The sequence below is a fragment of the Nycticebus coucang genome, chromosome 14, assembly GCF_027406575.1.
Source record: "Nycticebus coucang isolate mNycCou1 chromosome 14, mNycCou1.pri, whole genome shotgun sequence".
NCBI lineage: Eukaryota > Metazoa > Chordata > Mammalia > Primates > Lorisidae > Nycticebus > Nycticebus coucang.
In genome coordinates, this window is record NC_069793.1 from 93,072,991 (window position 1) to 93,099,114 (window position 26,124).

General features: G+C 39.3%; 1 protein-coding gene across 3 annotated transcripts; it reads left to right on the forward strand.

Moving 5' to 3' along the window:
- Positions 1-5,983: 5,983 nt before the first annotated feature.
- On the forward strand, positions 5,984-24,644 carry BIRC3 (baculoviral IAP repeat containing 3). 3 transcript variants are annotated; one of them, XM_053560143.1, is made up of 10 exons: positions 5,985-6,295; positions 9,761-10,812; positions 12,454-13,211; positions 13,318-13,417; positions 15,974-16,052; positions 17,113-17,161; positions 19,529-19,771; positions 23,317-23,571; positions 23,819-23,860; positions 23,970-24,644. In XM_053560143.1, the coding sequence occupies exons 3-10, from the start codon at positions 12,455-12,457 to the stop codon at positions 24,161-24,163; spliced, it is 1,719 nt and encodes a 572-aa protein (XP_053416118.1). In that variant the 5' UTR covers positions 5,985-6,295; positions 9,761-10,812; position 12,454; the 3' UTR covers positions 24,164-24,644. The 3 variants fall into 3 exon arrangements, with proteins under 3 accessions (XP_053416117.1, XP_053416118.1, XP_053416120.1); XM_053560142.1 differs by having other exon boundaries at positions 5,984-6,295; positions 9,761-13,211; XM_053560145.1 differs by lacking the exon at positions 9,761-10,812.
- The last annotated feature ends 1,480 nt before the right edge of the window (positions 24,645-26,124 follow it).

A 26,124-nucleotide genomic window follows, 5' to 3' on the forward strand; every position in this document is an offset into this window, starting at 1 on the left:
TTCACCTATCAAAGGACTCATACCCAGCACATATAAAGAATTCTCCTAAATCAATAATAAAAAGTCAATCAGTTCAATTTTAAAATGGCCAGGTTTGAAAAGGCACCTCATAAAATATGATATATATATATATAGTATAAATTGTCAAGCATGTGAAAATATAGTCAACATTATTCATCACCAGGGAAACAGACAATAAAGGCAGAATGTGATGGCACTATGTAAAAGAAGAGCTAAAGTCAAAAAGGCTGACAATGCCATCTTGGGAAGGATGCATAACAATTAAAACTCTTGCACATTGCCGGTGAGAGTATAAAATGGTACAAACACTTTGTAAGTAAAAATGAACATACACTTACCCAATGACAGCTCCATATCTAAATGTGAATTCATAGATTCACAAGGAGATTAAACTAAAGGGTTGAGGGTGGCGCCTGTGGCTCAAGGAGTAAGGTACCAGTCCCATATGCCAGAGGTGGCAGGTTCAAACCCAGCCCCAACCCAGCCCCGGCCAAAAACCACACACACACACAAAAACTAAAGGGTTGATAGCTCCTCTTTTCACAAGAGATTGACCCAGGAAACAACCTCAGTAGGAGAACGGATGGACAACCTATGGTATATTTACACAGCATATTTGCACACAACTACTGATACACACTGCGATGTTGATGAAACTAAAAAATAAGTTGAGCGAAAAAAGTCAGTATCTTTTTTTTTTTTTGAGAAAGAGTCTCAAGCTGTCTCCCTGGGTAGAGTGCTGTGATGTCATAGCTCACAGCAACCTCCAACTCTTGGGCTCAAGCAATCCTCTTGCCTCAGTTTTTCTATTTTTAGTAGAGACGGCGTCTCAATTTTTGCTCAGGCTGGTCTCGAACTCGTGAGATCAAGCAATCCACGGCCTCCCAGAGTGCTAGGATTACAGGCATGAGCCACTGCGCCCAGCCAAAAAAGCCAGTGTCAGTACACATCATTTGTTTATGAAGTTCAAGAATACACAAACCAAATCCGCAGTGATGGAAATCATGATGGTGATTGAGGGGAGGAGTGGTGGCCGGAGGTGGGTGCCAGCTGGTATTGACTGGAAAAGTGCATGAAGGAATTTTCTGAGGGGAAGGAAAATGTTCTTAATCTTCCTCTGGTTAATGATTGCCTGAGTCTCTCCATCTACTTAAGATCTCTGAACTTTATAAAATATAAATTATATTTTATTATAATACTGCCAGGATAAATGAAAGTAATCCACCATTTATAAGAAGCAAACATTCTCATATTCAGAAAAGGCTGTATTAAAGGACATTCTTTGTTAATTTGATCTTTGTAAATTTGATCTTCACCAGCACTTATTCAAGGCTGATCTTACGGCATTTTATTAGCTAGATGTCATGAAGGCGTCAACAGATTAGGAAATTCCCAGACTTTACAATGACTCCCAAGGTTAGTTTGGAATCAGAACAGCAAGTCCCTGTTAGATTTTTACTTTCACTTTCAGTCCTAGATTCCTGGGTGGAACTTTTATAGATAAAAATCTAAAAACAGGAAAAAACATTAGGCTGGAACTGCATTGTTATAGCATTCTTATTATGTGAAATTCCCTCCATAGAAAAATATATTTAAAAAAAAAGAAAAATATATTTTTAGCATGATTACTCTTAAGGGAAAAAATAGTTTTAAGTTGATCGTTTAATAACAGGATATTTAGAACGCAAACTGTGAGGAATTATCAGAATTCTGAGCCAGGAATGGAGTGACAAACTCACTGACAGCTTGCTCACACCCTCACAATAAAACTAGAGATAGTATGGCTACACAGTAAGAGCCTACCTTGTCGCTTTCTGCAAATGTTTCCTTGTGTATTTCTGTCTCAAAAAGACAAAGTGTAGATAAAATCTATTTAGGTGAGCTGGATGCTGAAAAGAGGAGAATTTTTGTATAAAAAATTTGGAATATACACGGGTTAGAAGAAAAATGCAAATATGTTAACACTGTAAAAAATTTGGATGCAGACTTAGAATAAAGAAAGCCCAGGTGGATAGATTGGCTCCAATTTTGTTAGTCAACAGAGATTACTGAGCGTCTAGTATGCACAGAAAGCCTCCTAGCATTAGAATAATGCAGTGAACAAGATACTCACAGTCCCTACCCATATTCATCTATTTGGGAAAACAATTACTTTTTTAAAAGTTAACAAAGTTGTGCAAAGTGTTACAAAGAAGACATTTCTATCTGTTTCAAGCCTGACAAGTCTGATCCTGGCTCTCACCACCAGTTCAAAGAATTTGGGAATCCATTTTAGTTCAGGGATTTCTTAAGCCAGAGTCTTTAAATTGGATATTTACAAAGACTTATCAACAGGTGAGTGAGCTCAAATAATTTTAAGGAATTAACAACCTAATGCTCATTTTCTATGTGCAGTTTTTCCTAAAACTGATGCGCCTGAAAACAACAGCTGTCAAGGTTGCCAGGCTTACTTTTTCCTTCTCACCTCCCTTTTCACAATGCTACAAAAGATAGGCTCACCCTCTCACTTACTGCAAAAGATAGGCTCACCTCTCACCCATCCTGAGTTTTAAAATGATATGTTACCTCTGAGTGTAAAAACCTCTTGGACAGGGCGGCGCCTGTGGCTAAGTCGGTAAGGCGCCGGCCCCATATACCGAGGGTGGCGGGTTCAAACCGGCCCCCGGCTGAACTGCAACCAAAAAATAGCCGGGCGTTGCGGCGGGCGCCTATAGTCCCAGCTATTTGGGAGGCTGAGGCAAGAGAATTGCTTAAGCCCAGAAGTTGGAGGTTGCTGTGAGCTGTGTGATGCCATGGCACTCTACTAAGGGCCCTAAAGTGACACTGTGTCTCTACAAAAAAAGAAAAAAAAAAAAAACCTCTTGGACAATTTGACATAATTGGTATTAGGGTTGAGAAAATGAATTACTCTAATAGCTGGGTATCCAGTTGTCAGATACAATATTGGATACCCACTTAAATTTGAATTTCAGATAACTATTGAATAATTTATTAGCATGGATATGTACCAAATATTGCATAAGACATTCTAATACTAAAAATCTATTCATTGTTTATCTCAAGTTTAAATTTAACTAGGTATCCTAGTTTTTGTTTTTTATTTTGTCTCCATAAAAACGGTGAAAAATTGTTAACTATTTTATCCAACTATTAATATCTTTCTTGCAAGTCTTCATGGCAGGGTCCTGGGAAAAGTTCTCAATTAGCAATAATGGTGCCTTGTAGAAACCTCATTGGCTCCTAGGCCGCCATGGGGCAAAGCTGCTTCTGTGTTTTCATTCGCTCACTCTGGCAACTTTATATATAGGGTAAGAAAAATTCAGGGCTTTCTCCAACAACATTGAGTGGTCAGCGGATAAGTAAATTTTTAGATTAGAAATCACTAAATGATTTTTGGAATATAAAACAGAGATATTCAAAAAATTGTGAAAACATTGCCAGCATAGTATGAGTCTCACTCAAGCATTTACGTGAAAAAGGTATTTCAATACCTACAAACTGTAGAAAGGGAAATAAAGGAACGGAGGCTGGGCACGGTGGCTCACGCCTGTAATCCTATCACTCTGGGAGGCTGAGGCTGGTGGATGCTTGAGCTCAGGAGTTCGAGACCAGCCAGAACAAGAGGGAGACCCCTGTCTCTGAAAAATAGCCAGGAGTTGTGGAGGCGGGGGGGCTGTAGTCCCCGCTACTTGGAAGGCTGAGGCAAGAGGATTGCTTGAGCCCAAGAGTTTGAGGTTGCTGTGAGCTATGATGCCATCGCACTCTACTCAGGGTGCAGAGTGAGACCCTATCTCAAAAAAAAAGAAAAAAGGGCAGCACCTGTGGCTCAGTGAGTAGGGCGCCGGCCCCATATGCCAAGGGTGGCGGGTTCAAACCCAGCCCCGGCCAAACTGCAACAAAAAAATAGCCGGGCGTTGTGGTGGGCGCCTGTAGTCCCAGCTGCTCAGGAGGCTGAGGCAAGAGAATCGCTTAAGCCCATGAGTTGGAGGTTGCTGTGAGCTGTGTGAGGCCACGGCACTCTACCGAGGGCCATAAAGTGAGACTCTGTCTCTACAAAAAAATAAATAAATAAATAAATAAATAAAAAAAGAGAAAAAAAAAAAAGAAAAAAGAAAAATTAAAAAAGGAACAGAAGTTATACTGCACTCTGTCATATTCTACCAATATTCATGAACATGTGCTTGAACTTGTTTAAAGTGTAAGCTGCAACCTCCTTATAATTGCATTTGTAATAAAATTTTACTCATCTCTAATAGTTATTAACATTTGCAATATTTTATATTGTTTTGAGCAATTGTGTGTGAAAAGTAATAATACCAATGATAATGCCATCAATGAGGAATTTTTCTTTAACATTTAGTACCTTATGAGCCCAAGGGGAAAATTTAAATTTGTAAATGTATTTATTTCAGAGATATGTAACAGGGATCATAAAAGATGTCCAGCCTGAAGATATATTAACATTCTGTAGGGGAAGTGGAATGTTCAAGGACAAAAGGCAATGTTGTAAATATTTCCAACTACTAAAGATAACCTGATTATTAATTGTTTAATGGATGATGGTGGACATCAAATGGCTATGGTAAGTGTCCCTCAAATACATTTATAAGAGTGTGCATCAGTTTTATTAAAAATATCTATGTTTACATTTTGTAGATTCTTGGTAACTACAACAACTTTAAGTTTTAATGTTAAGTTACAATGGGCAAGGGAATATGGAGTTTTTCAAAATTCTTCTGGTGGATACATGATCAAAAATATGTAAGGTCCCTAAAATGTTTCCAATTATCTCAAGAGTTAAAAATGGCTTAGAAAGTCTTTTTCTTTCTTTTTTTTTGCAGGCCGGGGCTAGGTTTGAACCTGCCACTTCCAGTATATGGGTCTGGCACCCTACTCCTTGAGCCACAGGTACTGCCCCAATTTAATTAAGCCGGCTTAAATGTGGATTGAAGTCTCCATATGATAAACAAACTTATTCCTTCTTCTGTAATTCCAACTGGAACTTTAGCTGCGATGGATAGCCAAATCCTAAATCAGAAGACGCCTCTGCTTTGTCTGATTCTCTGGGGCAGCCACTGGATACCTTTTGCACAGAATGGTGAAGTCTGAAGTAAACTATATGGGCTCTACCTTTGGTTAGAGATTCTTTCATCTGCTGGAAGACCAGAAAATCCTGAGCTTTCCCAATCCGTCTGTTAGCCCAGTGTAGAGTAGCTTAAAGTACTCTCAGATAAAGTAACTTAACTTTACTGCTTAGACAGAGAATGTTGAGGAAAATATAGCGGTGCAGTTAGACTCAGTGTTTCCATGTCACTATAATTCAGAGACCTCCCCTGTTGAGACAAAAGATTAAGAGGAGAAAATTTTTATAGCCAAGTTCTCCCTAATTATTAAAAACAAACAAACAAAAAACCCCAAAACAACAACGAAAACACTTGCCAAGCTCAAAAAGAAAAATAAAAAAACCACCAAAACAAAACAAATAACTTTAAAATATATAAAACTAATTAAGGGGTGGCACCTGTGGCTCAAAGGAGTAGGGCGCCAGCCCCATATGCTGGAGGTGGCGGGTTCAAACCCAGCCCCAGCGAAAAACCTCTAAGATTAATTCCAAACTTTAAAATAGTAAAAATAAACTAAAAAGGAGACCCACATACTATTTTTTGACAAACCCCTTTCATCTCTCACTTCCTTGACCAGAACCCAAAGTAAAAATAATCATAAAGATTTCAGTGTTTTTTTTCTTTCTTCCTTTTTTTTTTCAAACGCTGAACTTAACGTCGCTATGGTAGGAGACCGGAAACCTAACCTTTTCATCTGTAAAGTGGCAAGGGTGGGGGGGCCTTTCCAGTAATGATCATCTTTTGATTGGTTATCAAGACTCCCTCTGCCCCATGCACAAGGAAACAAAGGTCTCGCCTTGTAAATGCCACGCGGATGTGCCACGGTGAAGAGTCACGCCTTCGGGGTCATGGAAATCCCCCGGCGGGTTTGCCAGGCCGCCAACTAAGCGGAAGTGTGAGTGGGTTTTGCCCCTGGAGTTCCCCTAAGTTCTAGAAGGAAAGCACCAGCGCCATGCAAAGCGCGGGGAGTGGCGCCGCCCGGACTGTGCGCAGCCCGGGGCTTTAAAAGGCCGCGCGAGAGTCGCGCCCGCACGGGACAAGCCCCGCGACAAGCGTCCCTTGGGAAGATTCGCCCTCGCCGGTGCGCGCCGGCCTCCGGGCAGCAGGTGGGCGACGAGGGCCGCGCTGGGCGAGCTCGTGCGCACGCGCAGGTGAGTGAGCGCTGGTGCGCGCGCTGCCCGCGGGGGCGCACCTGCCGGGCGGGGGGCGCTCGGGGCAGCTGCAAGGGACAGCAGGCGCGGGCGGGGCGCGGTGACAGACGCCGCTCGGGGGTCCAGAGACGCACATCGGAGCTCCATTCTATTGTACTTATTATTTTTTGCAATTCTGTTTATTTTTACGGTGAGTCGGTGGAATAGTGAAGCTTTGACGTTTTAGTTCGATTGCCAAGAAGTATCTCCGGGTGTTTGCAGGAGTCAAGAAAGCTTCAGGACAGAACCTAAAGTTGCACTTGGGCCCAGTCAGGACTCAGTAAAATGTTTAATGAACAAATGGGAGAATGTTTCCAAGGGATAGCAAAACCAGATTTTTGGTTGTTTTCTCAGAGTGGAAATTCAGCAGGGCTCTTAGTTGAGTCAGTTGGGCTCTTACCTCAGTCATCAGTTGGGCTCTTACCTCTTGATGCTAAGGCAACAATAATATGCACTTTCCTTATTATTTATTGCTAACAGTAAGTGTTGCTGTCTGCGACATGCCAGGTTGCTCTCCGAAGACTACAAACATTCTTTTTGTTTCTTAATCTCAACCTTAAGAAGCAGGTGCCACAGTTATTTCCATGTCACAGTGAGCAAACTGAGGCTCCTGGAGATTTATTTGCCCAAGGTCATACTTCTATTAAAGGGGGACTGATTGGGACTGGGCTTCCAAGATATCTTGACTCCAAAGCCTGTATTAAACCATCACTGAGCAGACTTTGTAAACATTAATGAAAATTGTTGAGGGAGGGGGTTCTGGGATTGGGAAGGGCTCAATCGAGTTTGCTAACATTTACTTCTTCATGAGTTTTTTTCAGTTTTTTGTTTGTTTGTTTGTTTAAGGACAAGGTACCCAGGCTGGAGCGCAGTGGCACAGTCATAGCTCATTGAACCTTGAACTCCTGGGCTGTTGCAATCCTCCTACCTCAGCATCCCAAATAGCTGGGCATATGGGCACATGCCACCATACTGGGCTAATTATTTTTTTATTTTTAGAGACAGAGTCTCTCTATATTTCCCAGGCTGATCTCAAACTCCTGACCTTAAGCAGTTCTCCTGGCTTGGCCTCCCAGAGTTCTGGGATTACAGACATAAGCCTCTGTGCCTGGTCTTGTTTTATTCATTCATTTTGAGACAAAAGCTTGCTCTGTCACACAGCTGGAGCTCATACGGTGTGATCAGAGCTCACTGCAGCCTTGAACACCTGGGTTCAAGTGATCCTCCTGACTCAGCCTCCAGAGTAGCTAATATGACAGGTGCAAGGCACCATGTCTGGCTCACAAGTTTTAACGTCTACGGTGTGCCAAGCTCTGTGGATGCTGTGTGCTGGAGAGCTGTTCAAGAGACGAAAAATAGTTCCTGTTCTTCAAGTGTTTATTGCCTAGGAGGTGCCAGAAAGAAAAGGCACACTTACCCTCCAATGTCAGAGAGATGAATATGCTGTTTGTCCAAGAGGAGAACACCAAACAACCTGGGATTAGGGAGGTTACCCGCTCAATAGAGTAAATAATAGAGGCAGAGGATAAGAGGCTGTGGACCTGAGCCAGTCTGAGAAGGAACCGCTAGACAGGAAAGAGGAACTCCGAGAGCATAGTTATCAGAGAAGCCAAGGGAACAGAGCATTTCTGAGAGGAAGCGGCCCCGGCCCCAGATGCAAAAATTTCCATTGGTTTTGTCAAAGGAGCCATTGGTATTATTCATTTGAAGAGTACATTGTGAGTGGTGCTGGATAAGGAGTAAATAAGAGAGGTGAAGGTGGAGACATAAACGAGAGATTCAGGTTTAACTTGTGTGGCTGCAAAGGGAAGGTGCAGTATAGGGTAGTTGCTACAGTGCAAAGTGGGGTTGAAAGAAGATATTTTTTGTTTGTTTTCCTTGAAAAGTTAAGATAAACTTTTCTGAGGTGGTGAGAGAGGATGGGATCACGTGAAAGGTCGAGTCTTTAACTGAGGCAGCAACTAAGGTGTGGATGTGAGGATGTGAAAGGATTATGGCTCAGTGATCTCTCTTTTCTTTCAAAATTAGAAGGCAAAGTGACCAGCTGAAAATGAGATGGTGCGTAGCGGGGGAGAAATTTGAGGAAGGTGCTGCAGGTTTAGAAGAGCTGCACAGGGCAGTGGACTAGGTCGCTGAGCAGGGCTAAGTAGAATTGCCCAGAATGTGAAGGGCCGGCCAAGTGGAGTCTGAAGAGATGCCAGTCCCAGTCTGCAGGCTGGGGTTCTCTCCAGCAGCCTTCGGAAGTCTGGGTGTTGGAAATGGTTAGGACAGAAGTCGACCTGATTCAGCATTGACGTCTTGTGACGTCTTGGCAATTTTCTGTGTATTTATTGTATCATTGTTGTCTACGTTTCCACAAATGTGTGCCTTATTTTCACACCAAAGCTTCTTTAGGGTAAGATCTGTATAAGGGGTTTGCAGACTCAAGCGCTTACTAAGGCCAGCCAGGGGCTGTAAAGGAGCACGCTGTGGGTGTCTGTTCTAAACAGAAGCATACTCTGCCTATGTATTGGATATAAAGGAACACTCTTCTTTTCCACAAATATAGTTCTCTCACTTTACTCAAAATATCTGTTCCTCTTTATGTGCCTATCATTTTTGTTACTTTTGATAGACGTGAGTGTTTTAATAATTCCACTTTCCTTGTAATTCTACTGTAAGAAAAACGATAGTGCCAGTTAGGTGACACTTAGCAACTGTTGGTGCTAGACTGGTACTGCCAGCAGAGATTAACAGAAGAGTTGGTCTTATCAGGAGGTCAAAGTGCAGGGACGCAATGGAGAGCATGTGCCCTTTCCAGAGGGACAGCTGCTGTTCAACTCTAGCTGATTACTGCCTTGCCAGGAACACAGGCCCAGCGGTTGCTACATCTTCTGATTTTTCAAGAGAAGCTTAGGATTTAGAATGTTATGGGGCATCTCTGGCATTTAAAAATGTGGGGAATTAGCTATAAGACTTAATAAATATTGTGGTCCAAGAAAAAACTTATTTGGAAAACTGGTAGAATTCGAATAAGGCATATAGATTAATGAACAGCAGTGTATGAATGTTAATTTTCTAGTTTCTATCATTGTACTATGGTTATGTAAAAGGTAAGCCTTGGGGAGGTGAATGCAGAGTATTATTTGTATAAGTCTGCTCTAAGTATAAATTCAGTTCAGAATAAAAAGTTCAAAAAGGTAGTGAAATATGTTACTGCAATTCTATGCAAACGAAATGTAGTAAGTTTACTGGCCACTAGTTTGAGACTTCTGATCCCCGCTTAGGATTTCTTGGCCTCTCCCATGTGTAGTAAAGCACCTTGTACATGTCAGACAATCAGAAAACACCACCACTCTATTTGGGAGAAAATTTTTTTTAAAGTCATTGGGTAAACGTCTGTAAATTATTTGAGTTTTAAAAATTTGTTTTTTTTTTTTTAAACAGATTTATAAAGGAGACGACCTTCTTCTAGTTTTTTTTTCTGTTTCTTCTGTAGTTCACAACATCCAAAATGGAAGCCTAAAATCCTTAAAAGGGACTTAGTCTAATCTCGGGAGGTAGTTTTGTGCATGAATAACCAAATTAATTGTTAGCTAGTGATTTGCTCTACTATCCAAAGAAAGTTAATTAAAAAAAAATACAGTCTAGTTAAATGAACTGTAACTGTAAAGCATTTGATTTTGGATTTGATTTGTGGAAATACAGAAGTGATTATAGCTCAGAAATATTACTGAAGCACTTTTTTCCAAGATAGATAGGCAGTCTACCACTGGCTGCTGTGTGTAATATAAAACTGTACCTGTGTTTGACAAAGATTTAAAAATGAGTGACAATCATCTAGAACAAAGAGTTAATATTCAATCTACTGCAAAATTAGAGAAATATGCAGATAAAACCTATGACATGTTAAAAGACTTATGCAATGACAAAGAATCTCAAGAACAAACCTTTTCATTAGAGACAACAAATTTAAAATACAACAAAGATAAATGTGATGAATGGTGAAGAAATCACCTACTCATTTACAAGATCATTGATATTTTCAAAGCCTAAAATTTAGTATGTTCAAATGGTCTATTATCTCCGAGAATGATGAGAATGTGAATGGTGGCTGAATGGCAACATTTTTGTAACTGAAAATTCATACAAGGACAATGATGAATACAGAGATTATTGTAACAGTATATAAACTTTTTGGCCAGTGAAAGGAATAATGAAGTTAGAAGACCCAATAACTTAACCTTTGAGGGAAATACTCAGTGGTAATGAGTTGCGATAGTTCTCTTGCCACCTTGAAACAAAGGGTTGAAGTCTGCAGTAGAAAACCCCAACATCTGTGAGATCCAGAAAATCTTGCTTGCAAATCTCTAGTGGAAAACTGCAAGGACTTGTTTACTGGTCTTTGGCAGTGTCGCCAACACAGAGCCTCTTTCCTAATGGCTAGTAAGACATAATGGAGAAATTCCGATTTTGAGAAGATCTCTACTATGCAAATGGTAAGGTTAATTTATCTATTTTTTTATTTTGTCATCACAAATTCTGGTTCAAATCTATGCCGGTGTATGCTTGGCACTTGGTGACTCTTGACTTTTCTAAAAAATAAATTTATTTTCATAAGAGAAAATTTTATGTTGGCTCTAGAAACAGAAAAAAAAATTCAAAAGTGTTTTTAGCAGGTGATTGAGTAACTCTACAATGTTCTTTGAAGGAGACAAAAATAAAAAAGACTTTGAAAGTTTCATTATTTCATAGCTGTATCTAAATTATCTTAAGAATTTTTTAAACCAGGAAACATAATGTGTATCATGATTCTGTTTTTCTAAAAATAATCTGAATACAGTAATGAAGTTCTACTTTGCTGTTAGCAGTGTGGCAGAATCTCTATTTGTAGCTCCTATTATCTACTATAATCATAAAGGACATTTCTGAGTTCTAGCCAATTATATTATCAGAATGAAAATACTGTAACATTGAATAACTTCAACAGCGTGAAGCTGAGTCCAAAAGACAAAATTAACCAATAAATTAATCTCTAATAATTTATTTAAATAGAATGTTTAATTTTTTAAGATCACTGTGACTAAACGAAACCATGTTCCTACTGACCTCTACGGAAGTTACTATTACTTACTAAATCTTTTTTTAAATTTAATTAATGATCTCTAAAATTTTTCACAGCTACTTAATAAATCTTGAAATCAAGTTTTAAGATATGTCAGCCAATTCTGTTGCTACTTAAGCTCTTTGTTTTGAGGGAAAGCAATAGATTTTTTTTCTCTGTGTTAAAATGATTGTAGGAAAACAAGTAATAATTTGGAAAAAATTGGGGGTATGCCATATTTCACTGAATCTAAGATGTCATCAATTATAAATCACACCAGTATTTTATGTACCTCTAAGAAAAATGTAACAATGCTGCTAATTAAAAATGATATGCCATTAATTATAAGCTACCTCTCAATAACAAAGTTATTCAAACAGGCATCTTACGATCAGTGAAATACGGTAATGCCTTGTTTTCCCCTTTTGAGATAGGTCTTACACTGTTTTTTTCTGGCTACCAAAACTTCACAATTTCCAAAAAGCAAAATAAACATGATTTGACTATTTTTGCTGTGGGGGTGCCTGTGGAGCATAGCTCCCCATTTTATCTCTGGGTTGGCTGAGTCCCACTGCAGTATTCTTGTGGCCTGGAGAAGGTGACCAACCTAGGAGACGCTTGACACTCAAGGGCCTCCTGACCACCTAAAACACTGTAGGTTCTATGGAGGGTTGATTTTCGCCACAGGTTTACAGTGTGTGTATAAAGATGGTACAAAGCCGCGACTGGCGCAGACTCCCCCTTTTAGATTCCCCTCTTCAGACGTGTTGGCGCAGGATTTAAAATCTCTGCAGGCTTAAACCCTAAATGCCTAGTAGAAAAAAGATGAAAGTTTCTCATTCTAAGTGTTCCACTTAGTACTAAAACTAATAAAAGCAAAAGCCATGCACAAAACTACCTCCCCAGAGAAAGGCTAGTCCCTTCCCCCCATCCATTTCACTATGAACATAGTAGAAAATAGTACATTCTTATCAAATTTGATGAAAAGCGCCAACGTGTTTGAATTGAAGTATGACTTTTCATGTGAACTGTACAGAATGTCTACATATTCGACTTTCCCCGCCGGTGTTCCTGTCTCAGAAAGGAGTCTTGCTCGAGCTGGTTTTTATTACACGGGTGTGAATGACAAGGTCAAATGCTTCTGTTGCGGCCTGATGTTGGATAACTGGAAACGAGGAGACAATCCTATTGAAAAGCATAAAAAGTTGTATCCTAGCTGCAGTTTTGTTCGGAATCTAAGTTCACCGAACCATGTGGAAGCTACTTTTCAGCCTACTTTTCCTTCTTCAGTAACAAATCCGACACATTCTTTACTTCCAAGTTGGGAAAACAGTGGCTATCTCAGTGGCTCGTATGCAAGCTTTCCATCAAGTCCTGTGAACTCCACAGCAAATCAAGACCTTTCTGCTTTGAGGACAAGTCCCTCTCACTGTTCCATGAATACTGAAAAGGCCAGATTGCTCACTTACCAGATGTGGCCGTTGACCTTTCTGTCACCAAGAGATCTGGCAAAAGCAGGCTTTTACTACATTGGACCTGGAGATAGAGTAGCTTGTTTTGCCTGTGGTGGAAAATTGAGCAACTGGGAACCGAAGGATGATGCTATGTCAGAACACCAGAAACATTTTCCTAATTGCCCGTTTGTAGAAAATCAGCTTCGAGACACTTCAAGATATGCTGTTTCTAATCTGAGCATGCAGACGCTTGCAGCCCGGGTTAAAACATTCTGCAACTGGCCCTCTAGCGTTCTGGTTTATCCTGAGCAGCTCGCAAGTGCAGGTTTTTATTATATGGGTAAGAAACTTAATCTGATAATTTAAAAAATTCAACATGTTTTGTCTCAACATTTTAGCGGGCAAAATATATCCATTCCTAAGTTTTGGTCCAAAATTTATTGTAGGCCACAGTGATGATGTCAAATGCTTTTGCTGTGATGGTGGACTAAGGTGTTGGGAATCGGGAGATGATCCATGGGTGGAACATGCCAAGTGGTTTCCAAGGTAATTGTTTTGAAATTCTCTTTGCAAATTTTCCTGATTATCATGAGGTGGGGTTACACCTGTTCGTCTGGTAATCAATCAGCTGTTACTTTATTCTGCCTTCGTTTCAAAAACACTTTCATGGGTAAATTTAGGATGGATTCCTTAGGAAAACAATTATTGAAAGGTTTTCATGGATTTCAGACAAAGAAGAGGCTGGGCATGGCGGTTCACACTTGTAATCCTAGCACTCTGGAAGCCAAGGTGGGAGGAGGATCATCTGAGCTCAAGAGTTAGAGACTAGCCTGAGCAAGAGCAAGACCCCATCTCTACTAAAGATAGAAAAACTAGCCAGGAGTTGTGGTGGCCACCTGTAGTCCCAGCTACTGGGGAGCCTGAGCCAAGAGAATCTCTTGAGCATAAGAGTTTGAGTTTGCTGTGAGCTGTGACACCACAGCATGGCCCTCCACCCAGGACAACAGAGTGAGACTTTGTCTCAAAGGAAAAAAAAAAAAATACAAGGAAGAAATGGATTTGGGATTTTTTTGTTTGATTTTTACAAGTAATATAAATTAGGTATATTATGTATATTTTAAAATAATACATGTTCATTATGTAAATGAAGTCTCACAGTATAGAAAAGTACAAAGAAAGAAAATCAAAATGTCTAGAAATCTCACTACTAAAAGATGACCATGGTTACCATTTTAGTGAACATCCCTCCAGATATCTCTCTATGCATATGTAAATATAAAAATAAACATACACAGTTTTACATAAATTAGGTATTATAGTTTTGAAACTTTTTTTGGTCAACATGTGTCTTGGACATATTTCCATTCATTCTATATCCAGTATTTTTAACGGATCACTTGTTTCAGGCCCTATTCTAGGGGTGTAAAATACTCAGTTGAACAAGACAAGGACCCTTGGTCTCAAAAGGTTGTTTTATAGCAGGACAGTTTTTACCTCTGACCATAAAAACTTAAGTTATGTAGCATGTTGGGAGATAAGTGCCATGGATAAAAATAAAAAGGAGAGCAGAGTAAGGGAGATCAGAAATGCGAGGTAGCTGGCGGTAGTATAATGCATGGTCGGGGTAAACATGGTCCAAAATTTATTTATTCTGTATTTATTTTATCTCTGCTTAGATTCATCTGTTCTAATCACCACATGGTATTTTATTGTCCTATCTTACCCTTTTGATTATTCTGTCCACTTTTATACTCTCCTTTTTCACCTAAATCAAGCAGCCTATCATTACACTTTTCATAGTCAAAACCTTAGTATAATTTAATGTTGATTACTAAACATTCATTTATATCAACTTTGTGCTCCCTAATTAGTGCAGATTTAAAAAATTGTAAGGATTGCAAAGAATACTTAGGTTTTTTTTAAAAAGTGCTTTGGGCATGGTGGTTAGCTTTTCATTGTGGTAATTTTGTGAATATTAAATGGTAAATGTGCTTTGGTAGGGTCATGATTTTGTTTTGTCCTTACCCTTGGTATGTATGTTATCTAGGAGTTGCCAACCTTGCCAAGATCTGACGTTGGAAATGTGTTCAGTTTACCCTCTCTTTCTTTCTTGTCTCTCTTTGTACATTTCCAGCTTATAAAATTACCATGGAGATGAGAAGTGTCATTTATTTAGGGAGCTTTCTACCTGCTCCCACGTTCTCTATTATTAATGTCTGTATTTCCTTTGTTATTAATGGAATGCATCAGGGAGTTTTTAAAGGAATCTCAGAATAGGGGAAGAGAGCAGCAGAGAGCCCTGAGTGCAGGCAGCCTCCACTAGCCCCACAGCTTCTGATCCTTACCCACGTCAGCCTTGGCAGATTACTAATTACGGGCTGCTTCTTGCTTCTATCAACTTGCCTGTCACTGCCCGATCTCTGACCATTCCCCATAGGCTAAATAAACAGTGAAGTGGTTATATGCGTGTTTATACTCATTTGAAACATTTACCAATCCACGATTGGGTGGATTAGCTCTGCTCAAATTAAGATAAACATATAGGGCTTTTTAAAATTAGCTGAAGCATAATAAGTGTGCATATCCTGGTAAATATAAAATAATAAGATTAATTTTGCAAAATATGAAAAGGTACAAGTAGTAACTCAAAATTCATGTTAACTGTGAAAAGCCTCTTAAAAAATAAATTAAAACTTCACATACACATAAATCTGAATTCTATCATAGGACACTGAGGAGTTAGTTACAAAAAAAGTTTTTTTAAAGAAATACAAGAGGATCAGTTCCCACTGAAGTTTGAGAAATACCAACACAGTCTATTTGAAAACGCATTATAAATCAATAAAAATGTATATTATTATCAACTTTCCATATTAGTAGTACCAAAAGTTCAATTTAAATGTAGTAATTATTATCATTATTTATTAAATTTTTCAAGCGTTTAAGTTTAGAATCAGTGATCTTAAATGATTATGTGATGTGGGGCAAGCACTCAACCAGATTTGAAATGGGATAAGCATCTAGAGATGAAGAGTTTATATTATTAAATTTTGATTTTACTTTTATAAATAACCCCCAGACTTAATTTTGTTCACATTCTAGGTGTGAGTACTTGATAAGAATTAAAGGACAGGAGTTCATCAGTCTCATTCAAGCCAGTTACCCTCACCTACTTGAACAGGTAGGTAGGGAAAAGTCTTCTTTTAAATAATTGGTTACCAGGTGGCACCCGTGGCTCAGTGGGTAGGGCGCCAGCCCCATAGACCGAGGGTGGCGGGTTGAAGCCCGGCCCCAACCAAACTGCAACAACAACAACAAAATAGCCGGGCGTTGTGGCAGGTGCCTGTGGTCCCAGCTACCAAGGAGGCTGAGGCAAGAGAATCACCTAAGCCCAGGAGCTGGAGGTTACTGTGAGCTGTGATGTCATGGCACTGTACTGAGGGCGATAAAGTGAGACTCTGTCTCTCTAAAAAAAAATAATAATAAATTAAAAAATAAATAAATAATTGGTTACCAGCAGAGAACTTATTTTCTGATAATTACAGAGAGTGCTATTTTAAGGAAAAGACAAAGAGTTGTTTAAAAAATGTATTTTTTAATAAAACCCGATGTGATATTAGAAATTACTATTCTTTGGAGGAAAGATTCATAATTAACAACCTAACAATAATACTTGTTAGGTTTCTCTTCAAGCGTTCATCCAATTGGGTTGCAATAAATTAAACTATCCGAGGGGAAAAAAAACTGGGAATAGTTTTACTAGATAGTAATTTTTTCCAAAGAATTTGAGAAAGAGAATTTTATTATTCTTTCTAATTTTCTTGAACAAGCAAATAAGAACTTATATGTGTGGTAGTTTGATGGTCAAATACTTCCCAGCCATGGTCAGTGGTACTGACATATGGTCCAACTTATCTCTGAAGATAACCCAGGGAGAGTAAGATCTGTGGATAAAAGGAAAAATGACTGTCTCATAGATCACTGAAAAGGTGTAGTCTGCCTTAATGAAATTGAATTTTATTTGTTAATACACACACACACGCACACAAACTCTATGAGTTTATGGCTTTGGGAATAACTGTCGAATGAAATACGAACTATTGCTTTTGGCTTAAAAAAATTATTTTGCCAGTAAGCAACTCATTTGGCAATACATTGAATAAATACGTTTGTTGACTCATTTTTATTGCAATGGGCAAGATAAGAATTTACATTTTAACTTATATGCCTTTTTTCTGCAGCTGCTATCCACATCAGACACTCCTGAAGGTGAAAATGTAGAGTCACCCAGTAAGTACAATGATAATTACTACATTTAAATTTGGTACTATTAGCATTGAAAGTTGATAACAATATACATTTTTATTGATTTATAATTTATAATGCATTTTCAAATATACTGTGTTGGTATTTCTCAAACTTCAGTGCATACCAGAGTTGCCTGGAGAACTTTAAAAAATATTACAGATTTCTAGTTTCTGCTCCAGACCTATTGAATTGAATCAGAGTACCTAAGGGTGGGGCTTGGACATCTGTAATTTTTTTTTTTTTTGGTGGGGGAGACGGTCTTACTTTGTCCCCCTCAGTAGAGTGCCTTGATGTCATGGCTCACAGCAACCTCAAACTCTTTTTTTTTTTTTTTTTTTTTAACCTCAAACTCTTGGGCTCAAGTGATTCTCTTCCCTTAGCCTCCCGAATAGCTGGGATTACAGGCACCTGCCACAACACCTGGCTATTTTTAAAGCTGAGGTCTCGCTCTGACTTAGGCTGGGCTCGATCCTGTGAGCTCAGGCAATCCACCCACCTCGGCTTCCCAGAGCGCTAGGATTACAGGTGTCAGCCATCACGTCTGCCCTTGGGCATCTATAGTTTTAACAAACTAAGCACATCTGGCCTAACCTTGTTCTCAGGCCAGTGCAGAAACAGATCTACCCTATATTAGACTGCTCACGTATTCTTTCTGTGGAATAGAGAGGATAGAAAATATCATTCCTGTTATTTATACTGACCCCAAGGCTCAGAGAGGCTAAGTAACTTTTCTACCAGCTTTAACCTAAAAGGCAATAGAGCCAGTGTTTGAACAGTCTTCTCAGATTCAATTCAATAAGTATTAATTGTGTATCCAGTGTTCAGAGGAAAGAATAGAGAACAAGATAAACCTAATGCCTGGCCTCCTGAGCTAATAATCTAAGGGATGCAAATACACAGGAGAAAGCGGTATGGCAGGGAAGGTGGAATGTGATGTAAGCATGCAGGCAGGACAATGAACTCAGACTCGGAGGGTCAGGCAAGGCTTTCTGGAGGAAGCGTTTGTGTTAGCAGAGAGCCCAAGAGAAGAGTAAGAGGTAACCAAGTGACAAAGGAAGGAAAACAACATTCTAGGCAGATGGAAAAGCATAGAAGGAACAGGCACTTTTGAAGAACTGAACAAAATTCTGTCAACAGCAGGAGTTGCAAACAGATAAGTGAGTGAATCTGGCCAACTCCAAAAATGGTCATTGTTGCAGGCAGAACTTGACACCAGAGCATCAGTTTGTGACTTCCAGGCTACAGTGCAGAATGCGCATGAGTAAATGGGATGAGGCTGAAGAGGGAAGCAGGATGCAGATTGTGTGAGAACTTGTGAGCCACAGTTACATTTTAGATTTTAGCCTAAGAGCAGTGGAATTGTGGATGGAATTTAAGGAGTACGATGCAGTCCCGTTTGTGTTTTTTAAAGACATCCTGGAGCCAGGCATGGTGGCTCACGCCTGTAATGCTAGCAGTCTGGGTGGCCGAGGCAGGTGAATTCCCTGAGTTCAGGAGTTTGAAATCAGCTCTGAGCAAGAGTGAGACCCTGTCTCTAAAAATAACGGGGGTGTTGGGCGGTGCCTGTGGCTCAGTCGGTAGGGCGCCGGCCCCATATACCGAGGGTGGCGGGTTCAAACCCGGCCCTGGCCAAATTGCAACCAAAAAAATAGCCGGGTGTTGTGGCGGGTGCCTGTAGTCCCAGCTACTTGGGAGGCTTAGGCAAGAGAATCGCTTAAGCCCAGAAGTTGGAGGTTGCTGTGAGCTGTGTGAGGCTACAGCACTCTACCAAGGGCCATAAAGTGAGACTCTGTCTCTACAAAAAAAAAATAATGGGGGTGTTGTGGCAGGAACCTAGAGTTCCAGTGAGGCTGAGGCAAGAGGATCACTTGAGCTCAAGAGTTGGAGGTTGCTGTGAGACAACCTCAGGACACCAGAGTTGCACTGTTGAAAATGCACTGCAGGGGAGCAATATCGCAGGATGCCTATGTAGTTAACAGGAGTGAGTGATGATTCTAGCTTCTGTCACAAATACCTGAAACGTATTTGATTTAGAAAGCCCATGTGTCCATTCAATACAGACAAAAAGGAGTCTAAATTCCAGTGTGGGGGGGGGTGGCTGCAAACATTCTGTTTCTTTCTGTTCACAAACATATATCCACTTAAGACAGACAATGCGTATTTTGTCTGTCTACTCACAATATTCCATTTTCTTATTCTGATAGTCATGATATCATTTTCAATTTAACAGAGTTCATGGAAAATAGGACTTATACATGTCCTGGATCTTATGTTTTTAATATTGTGATAACTTTAAATTTAAAAAACATACAGACTATCCTAATATGTATTAAATTCTATGTTTCATAGTTACTCATTTTAAACCTGGAGAAGACCATTCGGAAGATGCAGTCATGATGAATACCCCTGTGGTTAAAGCCACTTTGGAAATGGGCTTTAGTAGAAGCCTGGTAAGGCAGACAGTTCAGAGCAAAATCCTAGCAACTGGAGAGAATTATGAAACCATCAATGACCTTGTATTCGATTTACTTAATGCAGAAGATGAAATAAGAGAAGAGGAGAAAGAAAGAGCAACCGAGGAAAAGGAATCAGGTATGCCTGTCTGTTAATGCAGTTTCTATTTCCGTAAGGATCTGGTAACACTCTGTCAATGAGGACGTGATGAACGTTTGCTCACCAATCCAGTCAATCCAGTCGGATTTCTTATATTTAGTATTCTGAATTCAAATTCTAAAAAATTTGTTCACAATAAAATACATTTGAGTTGCTCATTCAATTTTAAAATATGTATGTTGAGAGAAAGTATTATTTCTTGTTTTTCCTTAGTTTGGATACTTTCTCTGGGTAGTTGACTTTGTGTGCAGTTATTCTGGGCACATTTTTGATCCCAGGCTAGTTGCTTACTACTCTTTGCTGTAAATTAGGGAGGGATCAGGGACAGTTATTAATTTTAATATTAGCATAACAGTATGTTTTAGCCTATGACTATAAACTGATGTACACATTAGGATTAAGCCCTCTGCTTGACCACACAAGAAGTGAGTTCCCCTCCACTGCATTTATTTAGGCAGGTCACACGATACTGTTTCACATTCTATTAGGAAAGTTACCCACGTTCGTCCTTCCTGGTCTTGTCTGCTACTGTTCTTGCCTTACTACCTGCACAAAAACTGCTCCCCTGGGCCTGACCGTTGTCATCTTGCTGCTCTGACTGCTATAATTACTCTAGCCTAGACCAAGAGAAATGCTGATCTCTTTTTAGCTGGGCATGGGCCAGAAATCCCTTCAACATAGCTGAAAACAGACTGTAACTTTTAAAAAGCTCTTACTGGAGAGGGGATAGCAGAAGGGAATTATATCACAGATGGCAATTTACATCTGTAACTGTATATGGGGCCCCTAGGCCCCACCCTCATAAACCTCTCCACCTAGCTTCTGGTTTATTGAATATTATGATAATAGTCAATATATACTGATCACAAAAGATGAACACAAGTCATGTTGAATGTTTCTTGTAATTTCAAAAGTCAAATGTGACTTGAGGATTAAAAATGTAATATAGTTTTTACCTTCTTAAAATGTGTGTCCTTTTTTTGCCCCGTCTGTATAATAATTTACCTTATAGAAAAGAGCCTATAGTATCTCTGCCTTATTATTCTGTCTCTATTACCTAGCATGGCACCACACATCGTCTGTGTTCAAGTGAATAAAAATACTTGCCTTTAGGTTAATTTACAGTTTCCCAAGAATAGTGATATGTCAATAAAGAGGCAACTTAGGATAATTTTTCCATGATAAAATAATAATATGCTTTAAAGGTATATTCAAATCTTCACAATTTATAAGCCAGAATACAGTTTATGACTTTGAAATGGGATGTTTTCCAGTTACTAGCAATCAAATTTTAGAAATCTTAAGCATTTCGGGCGGCGCCTGTGGCTCATTGAGCAGGGCGCTGGCCCCATATGCCGAGGGTGGCAGATTCAAACCTGGCCCCGGCCAAACTGCAACAAAAAAATAGCCAGGCGTGTGGCAGGTGCCTGTAGTCCCAGCTACTCGGGAGGTTGAGGCAAGAGAATCACTTAAGCCCAGGAGTTGGAGGTTGCTGTGAGCTGTGTGACGCCACGGCACTCTACCGAGGGCGATAAAATGAAACTCTGACTCTACATAAAAAAAAAAAAAAAGAAAAAGAAATCTTAGCATTTCAAATAAGTTAAGTTAAATATAATTAGACTGAAATCGTAGATTAAAAAACTAATATACTTGAGGCTCAGCACCTGTAGCTCAGCAGCTAGAGCGCCAGCTGCATACACTGGAACTAACGGGTTCAAATCCAGCCTGGGCCTGCCAAACAACAATGACAACTACAACCAAAAAATAGCCGGGCGTTCTGGTGGGCACCTGTAGTCCCAGCTACTCGGGAGGCTGAGGCAAGAGGATCGCTTAAGCCCAAGAGTTTGAGGTTGCTGTGAGCTGTAACACCACAGCACTCTACCTAGGGCAACACAGTGAGACTCTGTCTCAAAAAAAACCCCAAAAAACCCTAATATACTTCAACATTAAGTGTAAATTATATTATTACTTTCTAATATATTACTGCTGCTCTAATATAGATAATTTAACACATATATTAAGTTCTAATTCTCTGTCCCTCTGACTATTACTTTTAAATGTCTATTCTTCAGTTCTTTAGGTTAGAGTAGTAAGGCTTGGTTGTTCAACAGATATTTATGGGGCATTCACTCGCGCCAGCCCTATTCTAGGTCTTGATCCTCTTCCCATTTATTCTCAGAGCTTCTGTTATCTTCAAAATTTATGTCTTGGCCAGGTGAGTAACTCTCGCCTGTAATCCTAGCACTCTAGGAGGCAAAGGTGGGTGGATCACCTGAGCTCAGGAGTTCAAGATCAACCTGAGCAAAAGAGAGATCACAGACCACATCTCTACTGAAAATAGCAAAAACAGTCAGACACTGTGGCAGTGCCTGTAGTCCCGGCTACATGCGAAGCTGAGGCAAGATAATCACTTGAGTGTAAGAGTTTAAGGTGACCATGGGCTGTGACGCCACAGCACCCTACCCAGGGCAACAGAGTGAGACTCTGTCTCAAAAACAAAAAACAAAAAAACAAATGTATGTCTCTATCCTTGACTTTCTAAGAACCATTTTTTATTCTTTTTCAGATGGTACTATTTATTGTCCTATTACTTGACGAAGTGTGTCAATCATGTCTCTAACAATCATCTCTCTCAAAACAGTTTTTCTTCTCTAGCCTAACTTCCGTCAATAGTTATTTGGTAGAAAGAGCTATATGGATCATGGTAAACTATATGATAGTGAACCCAGTAAACTTATATTCGTAAGTCATATTTCAAAGAGATAATAAAATTGCAGTTTCAGAATATAAGCATGTTGCTAATAGATACGAAATCTAGATCTAGAAGGAGAATAATATGATCCTGTGGCCCCTCCTGGTGCCCCTAACAACTTTCAACAAGCTCTTACTGGAGATTTCAGGATAGCAGAAGGGAATTATATCACAGCCCACCCTCACAAATCTCTCTACCTAGCTTTTTTTATTTTTTATTTTATTTATTTATGTATTTTTTATTTTATTTTATTTATTTTTTTATTTTTTTTTTTTTGCAGTTTTTGGCCGGGGCCAGGTTTGAACCCACCACCTCTGGTATATGGGGCCGGCGCCCTACTCCTTTGAGCCACAGGCACCTCCCCTTAAAATGGAATTTTAAAGAAATTTTATGGGAGAATGATAATTTAAGGAAAAATATTTTGATTCTCTGATTTTACCTTTCCTCAGTTTGACCAGATTAAATTGAAATTTCAGTTTTATTGGGTTCTAAGTTATACGTGGTTGAAAGCCCATAGCCTGCCACCAGATTGCCTTAGTTTGACTTTTACAAGCTATATGCCCCTGGGCAGGTTCCTTGCCTTACTGTGGCTCTTGTTTTCTTATCTGTGAAGTGAAAGTATTCAGCCTAATACAAGTATCAGTCCCCATTATTATTAGGCACAGGGGATGAGGGGCCTCACTGATTAAAGGTAGTTTTTATTCTGTCTTATATGAAGGAAGTTTGTAAGCAGAGTTTGGACATGTTTGTTTTTGTGTTCTTTTTTATAAAGATGATCTGTCATTAATCCGGAAGAACAGAATGGCACTTTTCCAACGTCTGACTTGTGTGATTCCAATCCTGGATAGTCTTCTAACCGCCAGAGTGATTAACGAACGGGAACATGATGGTATTAAACAGAAAACACAGACGTCTGTACAAGCAAGAGAACTGATTGATACTATTTTAGTAAAAGGAAATATTGCAGCTACCATATTCAAAAACTCTTTATATAAAGTTGACCCCACATTGTACCAGCATTTATATGGTAAGTACTAGAAAATTACTTTTTTGAACTTTCTAGGTTGATTGGAAATATGCTCCTATTAATATGTAATTATTGAAAATAATCCAAACTAATTTATAAATATTAATCACGCAAAAAGTTTAAAGATTGTTGTTGCCTTGACGGGCGTATTTAGGCCAAAGTCTAAACTGTTACAAAATATATTCTGTGGCTAAGTATTGACTTTTTTTTTTTGGGTGTAGTCATGCTTTTTCTTTTTCTCTCGTAGTACAACAGAACATAAAGTATCTTCCCATGGAAGATGTTTCAGGTAATAATATGAACACTTTAAACCGCTAGAAAACATTGTTTTTATTTTCTTGGTTTTTCATTGGTGGAGCTGCAAATTGCCTTTATTAAAAATTCTTTTCTTTCCTTAGATCTACCAATGGAAGAACAATTGCGGAGACTACAGGAAGAAAGGACGTGTAAAGTGTGCATGGATAAACAAGTGTCCATCGTGTTTATTCCTTGTGGTCATCTAGTAGTCTGCAAAGAGTGTGCCCCTTCTCTAAGAAAATGTCCCATCTGTAGGGGTACCATCAAGGGTACAGTTCGCACATTCCTTTCATGAAGAAGACCCAAAACTTTGTCTACACTGTATAATTAATTTTTCAAATGCATTATAATTTTAACTTTTATACTTACTTGATTTTCTTAACCTTTTTATTTATTTAAAACTCAGAAAAATGTCTTTTATATAAATATATTAATGCATCATGTATCTAAAACTTAGACATATTTTAGATACCAAGAGAATGAATGATAGGCTTTGTTCCTGTGAACAAAAAATAGAGACAGCACCACGAATGCAATACTCAATCAAAATTTCAGCATTATTGAAAGTATAAGGGAAGTAAAATTTAAGATGTTTGAGTTTATCTTTTAGAATTTTAAATATTTTGGTGTTGTATTAAGATCCAGAAACACAGTTCTCTTTTTTTGATCCATGTCCTATACAAAGACAGTCTTTTATTGTTGAATGAATTTACAGGGACATGGTATTTTTGTTAAGAATTCTGTGAGGAAAAATTTAATAAAGCAACAAAAAATTACTTTTTTTCTTCATTTCTTCATTACTTTGTTTCTACAGTATTTGATAGTTTAGTCACTCGCAGGCTCCTCCTGTACTTCTGTAAGACCTCTTGAGTATTGAACTACTGTTTATATTTCTTCCTAGAAGATGCTTCCTCATTTACACATGGAGAGGACAGGGGTCAACCCCGTGTCTTGAATTTGCAGGATTTTATGGGATGCCTGAGACAAAATCAAAACAATCCTCTCAGTAACGTTGTTTATTCATTTGTCTATTGATTTATTCAGGAAGTCTTGTGCCAGACCTACGCAACGGGGAAAGACCTTAAATTTGTTCTTACCACTTTGGTATTAATTCTGGGACTTAGAAAGTATGTTGGCCAGCAACACATGGGACAGACAGCTTTTCTGGTGAATAAATCTGTCCCATATTGTCAGTGCAGCAGAATTTGCTCCTTTGCATGATTTTTTTGGTACTCAACATGTGCAATTCATAATTCTCTATCCTTTATTTCCTACAAAGGTATTAGAGCTGTAGGGCCAGAAGTAAGACTACTGTAGGGAATATTCTGGGGAACATAGGCAAAGGCTTATCTAAAAAAAAGTCCTAAATGTCTGCGTAGGAGTGGAAAGGTGTTGATCCCTTTCTTTCCTTTCATAATAGTCACAGCTGACACTCTTATAACAAAAGACAGGTTAGGGAGAAGAGTATAACGAATTTATTTAATATACCCTGTTTCCCCAGTGTCTTATTTTAAGGTGTGCTCCCAAAGATGCGCTAGGTCTTATTTTCAGGGGACGTCTTATCTTTCCTGTAAGTAGGTCTTATTTTCGGAGGATGTCTTATTTTCAGGGAAACAGGGTAGTTTTACACAAGATGTGAAGCTTCAGAATGAAAACCTAGACATAGAGGGAAAAATATCCATTTTTATGGTTGGGTTCAAGGAAGAATGGACAGCCATGTGACTGGACAGAAAGGGTATGACGTAATTGGGATGGAGTGAGTGGGGTAAGTCAGAAGAGTCTGCTCAGGTTCTTCCTGGCCTGTCTGTACAGCATTCCTTCCTCCTGATATGGGGCCAAGCTTTCTGGAATGGGGCTTATGACCTACGACCAAACAAGATAGCTCAGAGAATTTCTTTATGGCCTACCCTCACACAGAAGGGCGGGGGAAGGTTAGAGTACTATTTTTATATTTTATGGCCAATGTGAGAAAGCGGCTCTGGTTTCTATGACCTGCTTGGAGAAGGGGAGTTGTAGTTTCTGTGGCTTCCTCAAGGATGAATGAGGGACAGCAGATAGCAGGGCAGGTAAGTCAGAGAGAAACCTTGTTACTGAGGCTTCTTCTCCCATTTCTTTTCTTTTTTTTATTTTGAGACAATCTCATTATGTCACCCTCATTAGAGGGCTGTGGCGTCACAGCTCACAGCAACCTCAAACTCCTGGGCCCAAGCAATTCTCTTGCCTCAGCCTCCCAAGTAGCTGGGACTACAGGTGCCC

What these genes read in the sequence shown, in the direction of transcription:
- BIRC3 (XM_053560142.1), top strand. Translation starts at nt 12,359, where the DNA reads ATGAACATAGTAGAAAATAGTACATTCTTATCAAATTTGATGAAAAGC. An exon ending in ACCCTCACCTACTTGAACAG is followed by an intron (nt 16,053 to 17,112) that starts GTAGGTAGGGAA and finishes TTTTTTCTGCAG; the next exon opens with CTGCTATCCACATCAGACAC. An exon ending in TGAAAATGTAGAGTCACCCA is followed by an intron (nt 17,162 to 19,528) that starts GTAAGTACAATG and finishes TATGTTTCATAG; the next exon opens with TTACTCATTTTAAACCTGGA.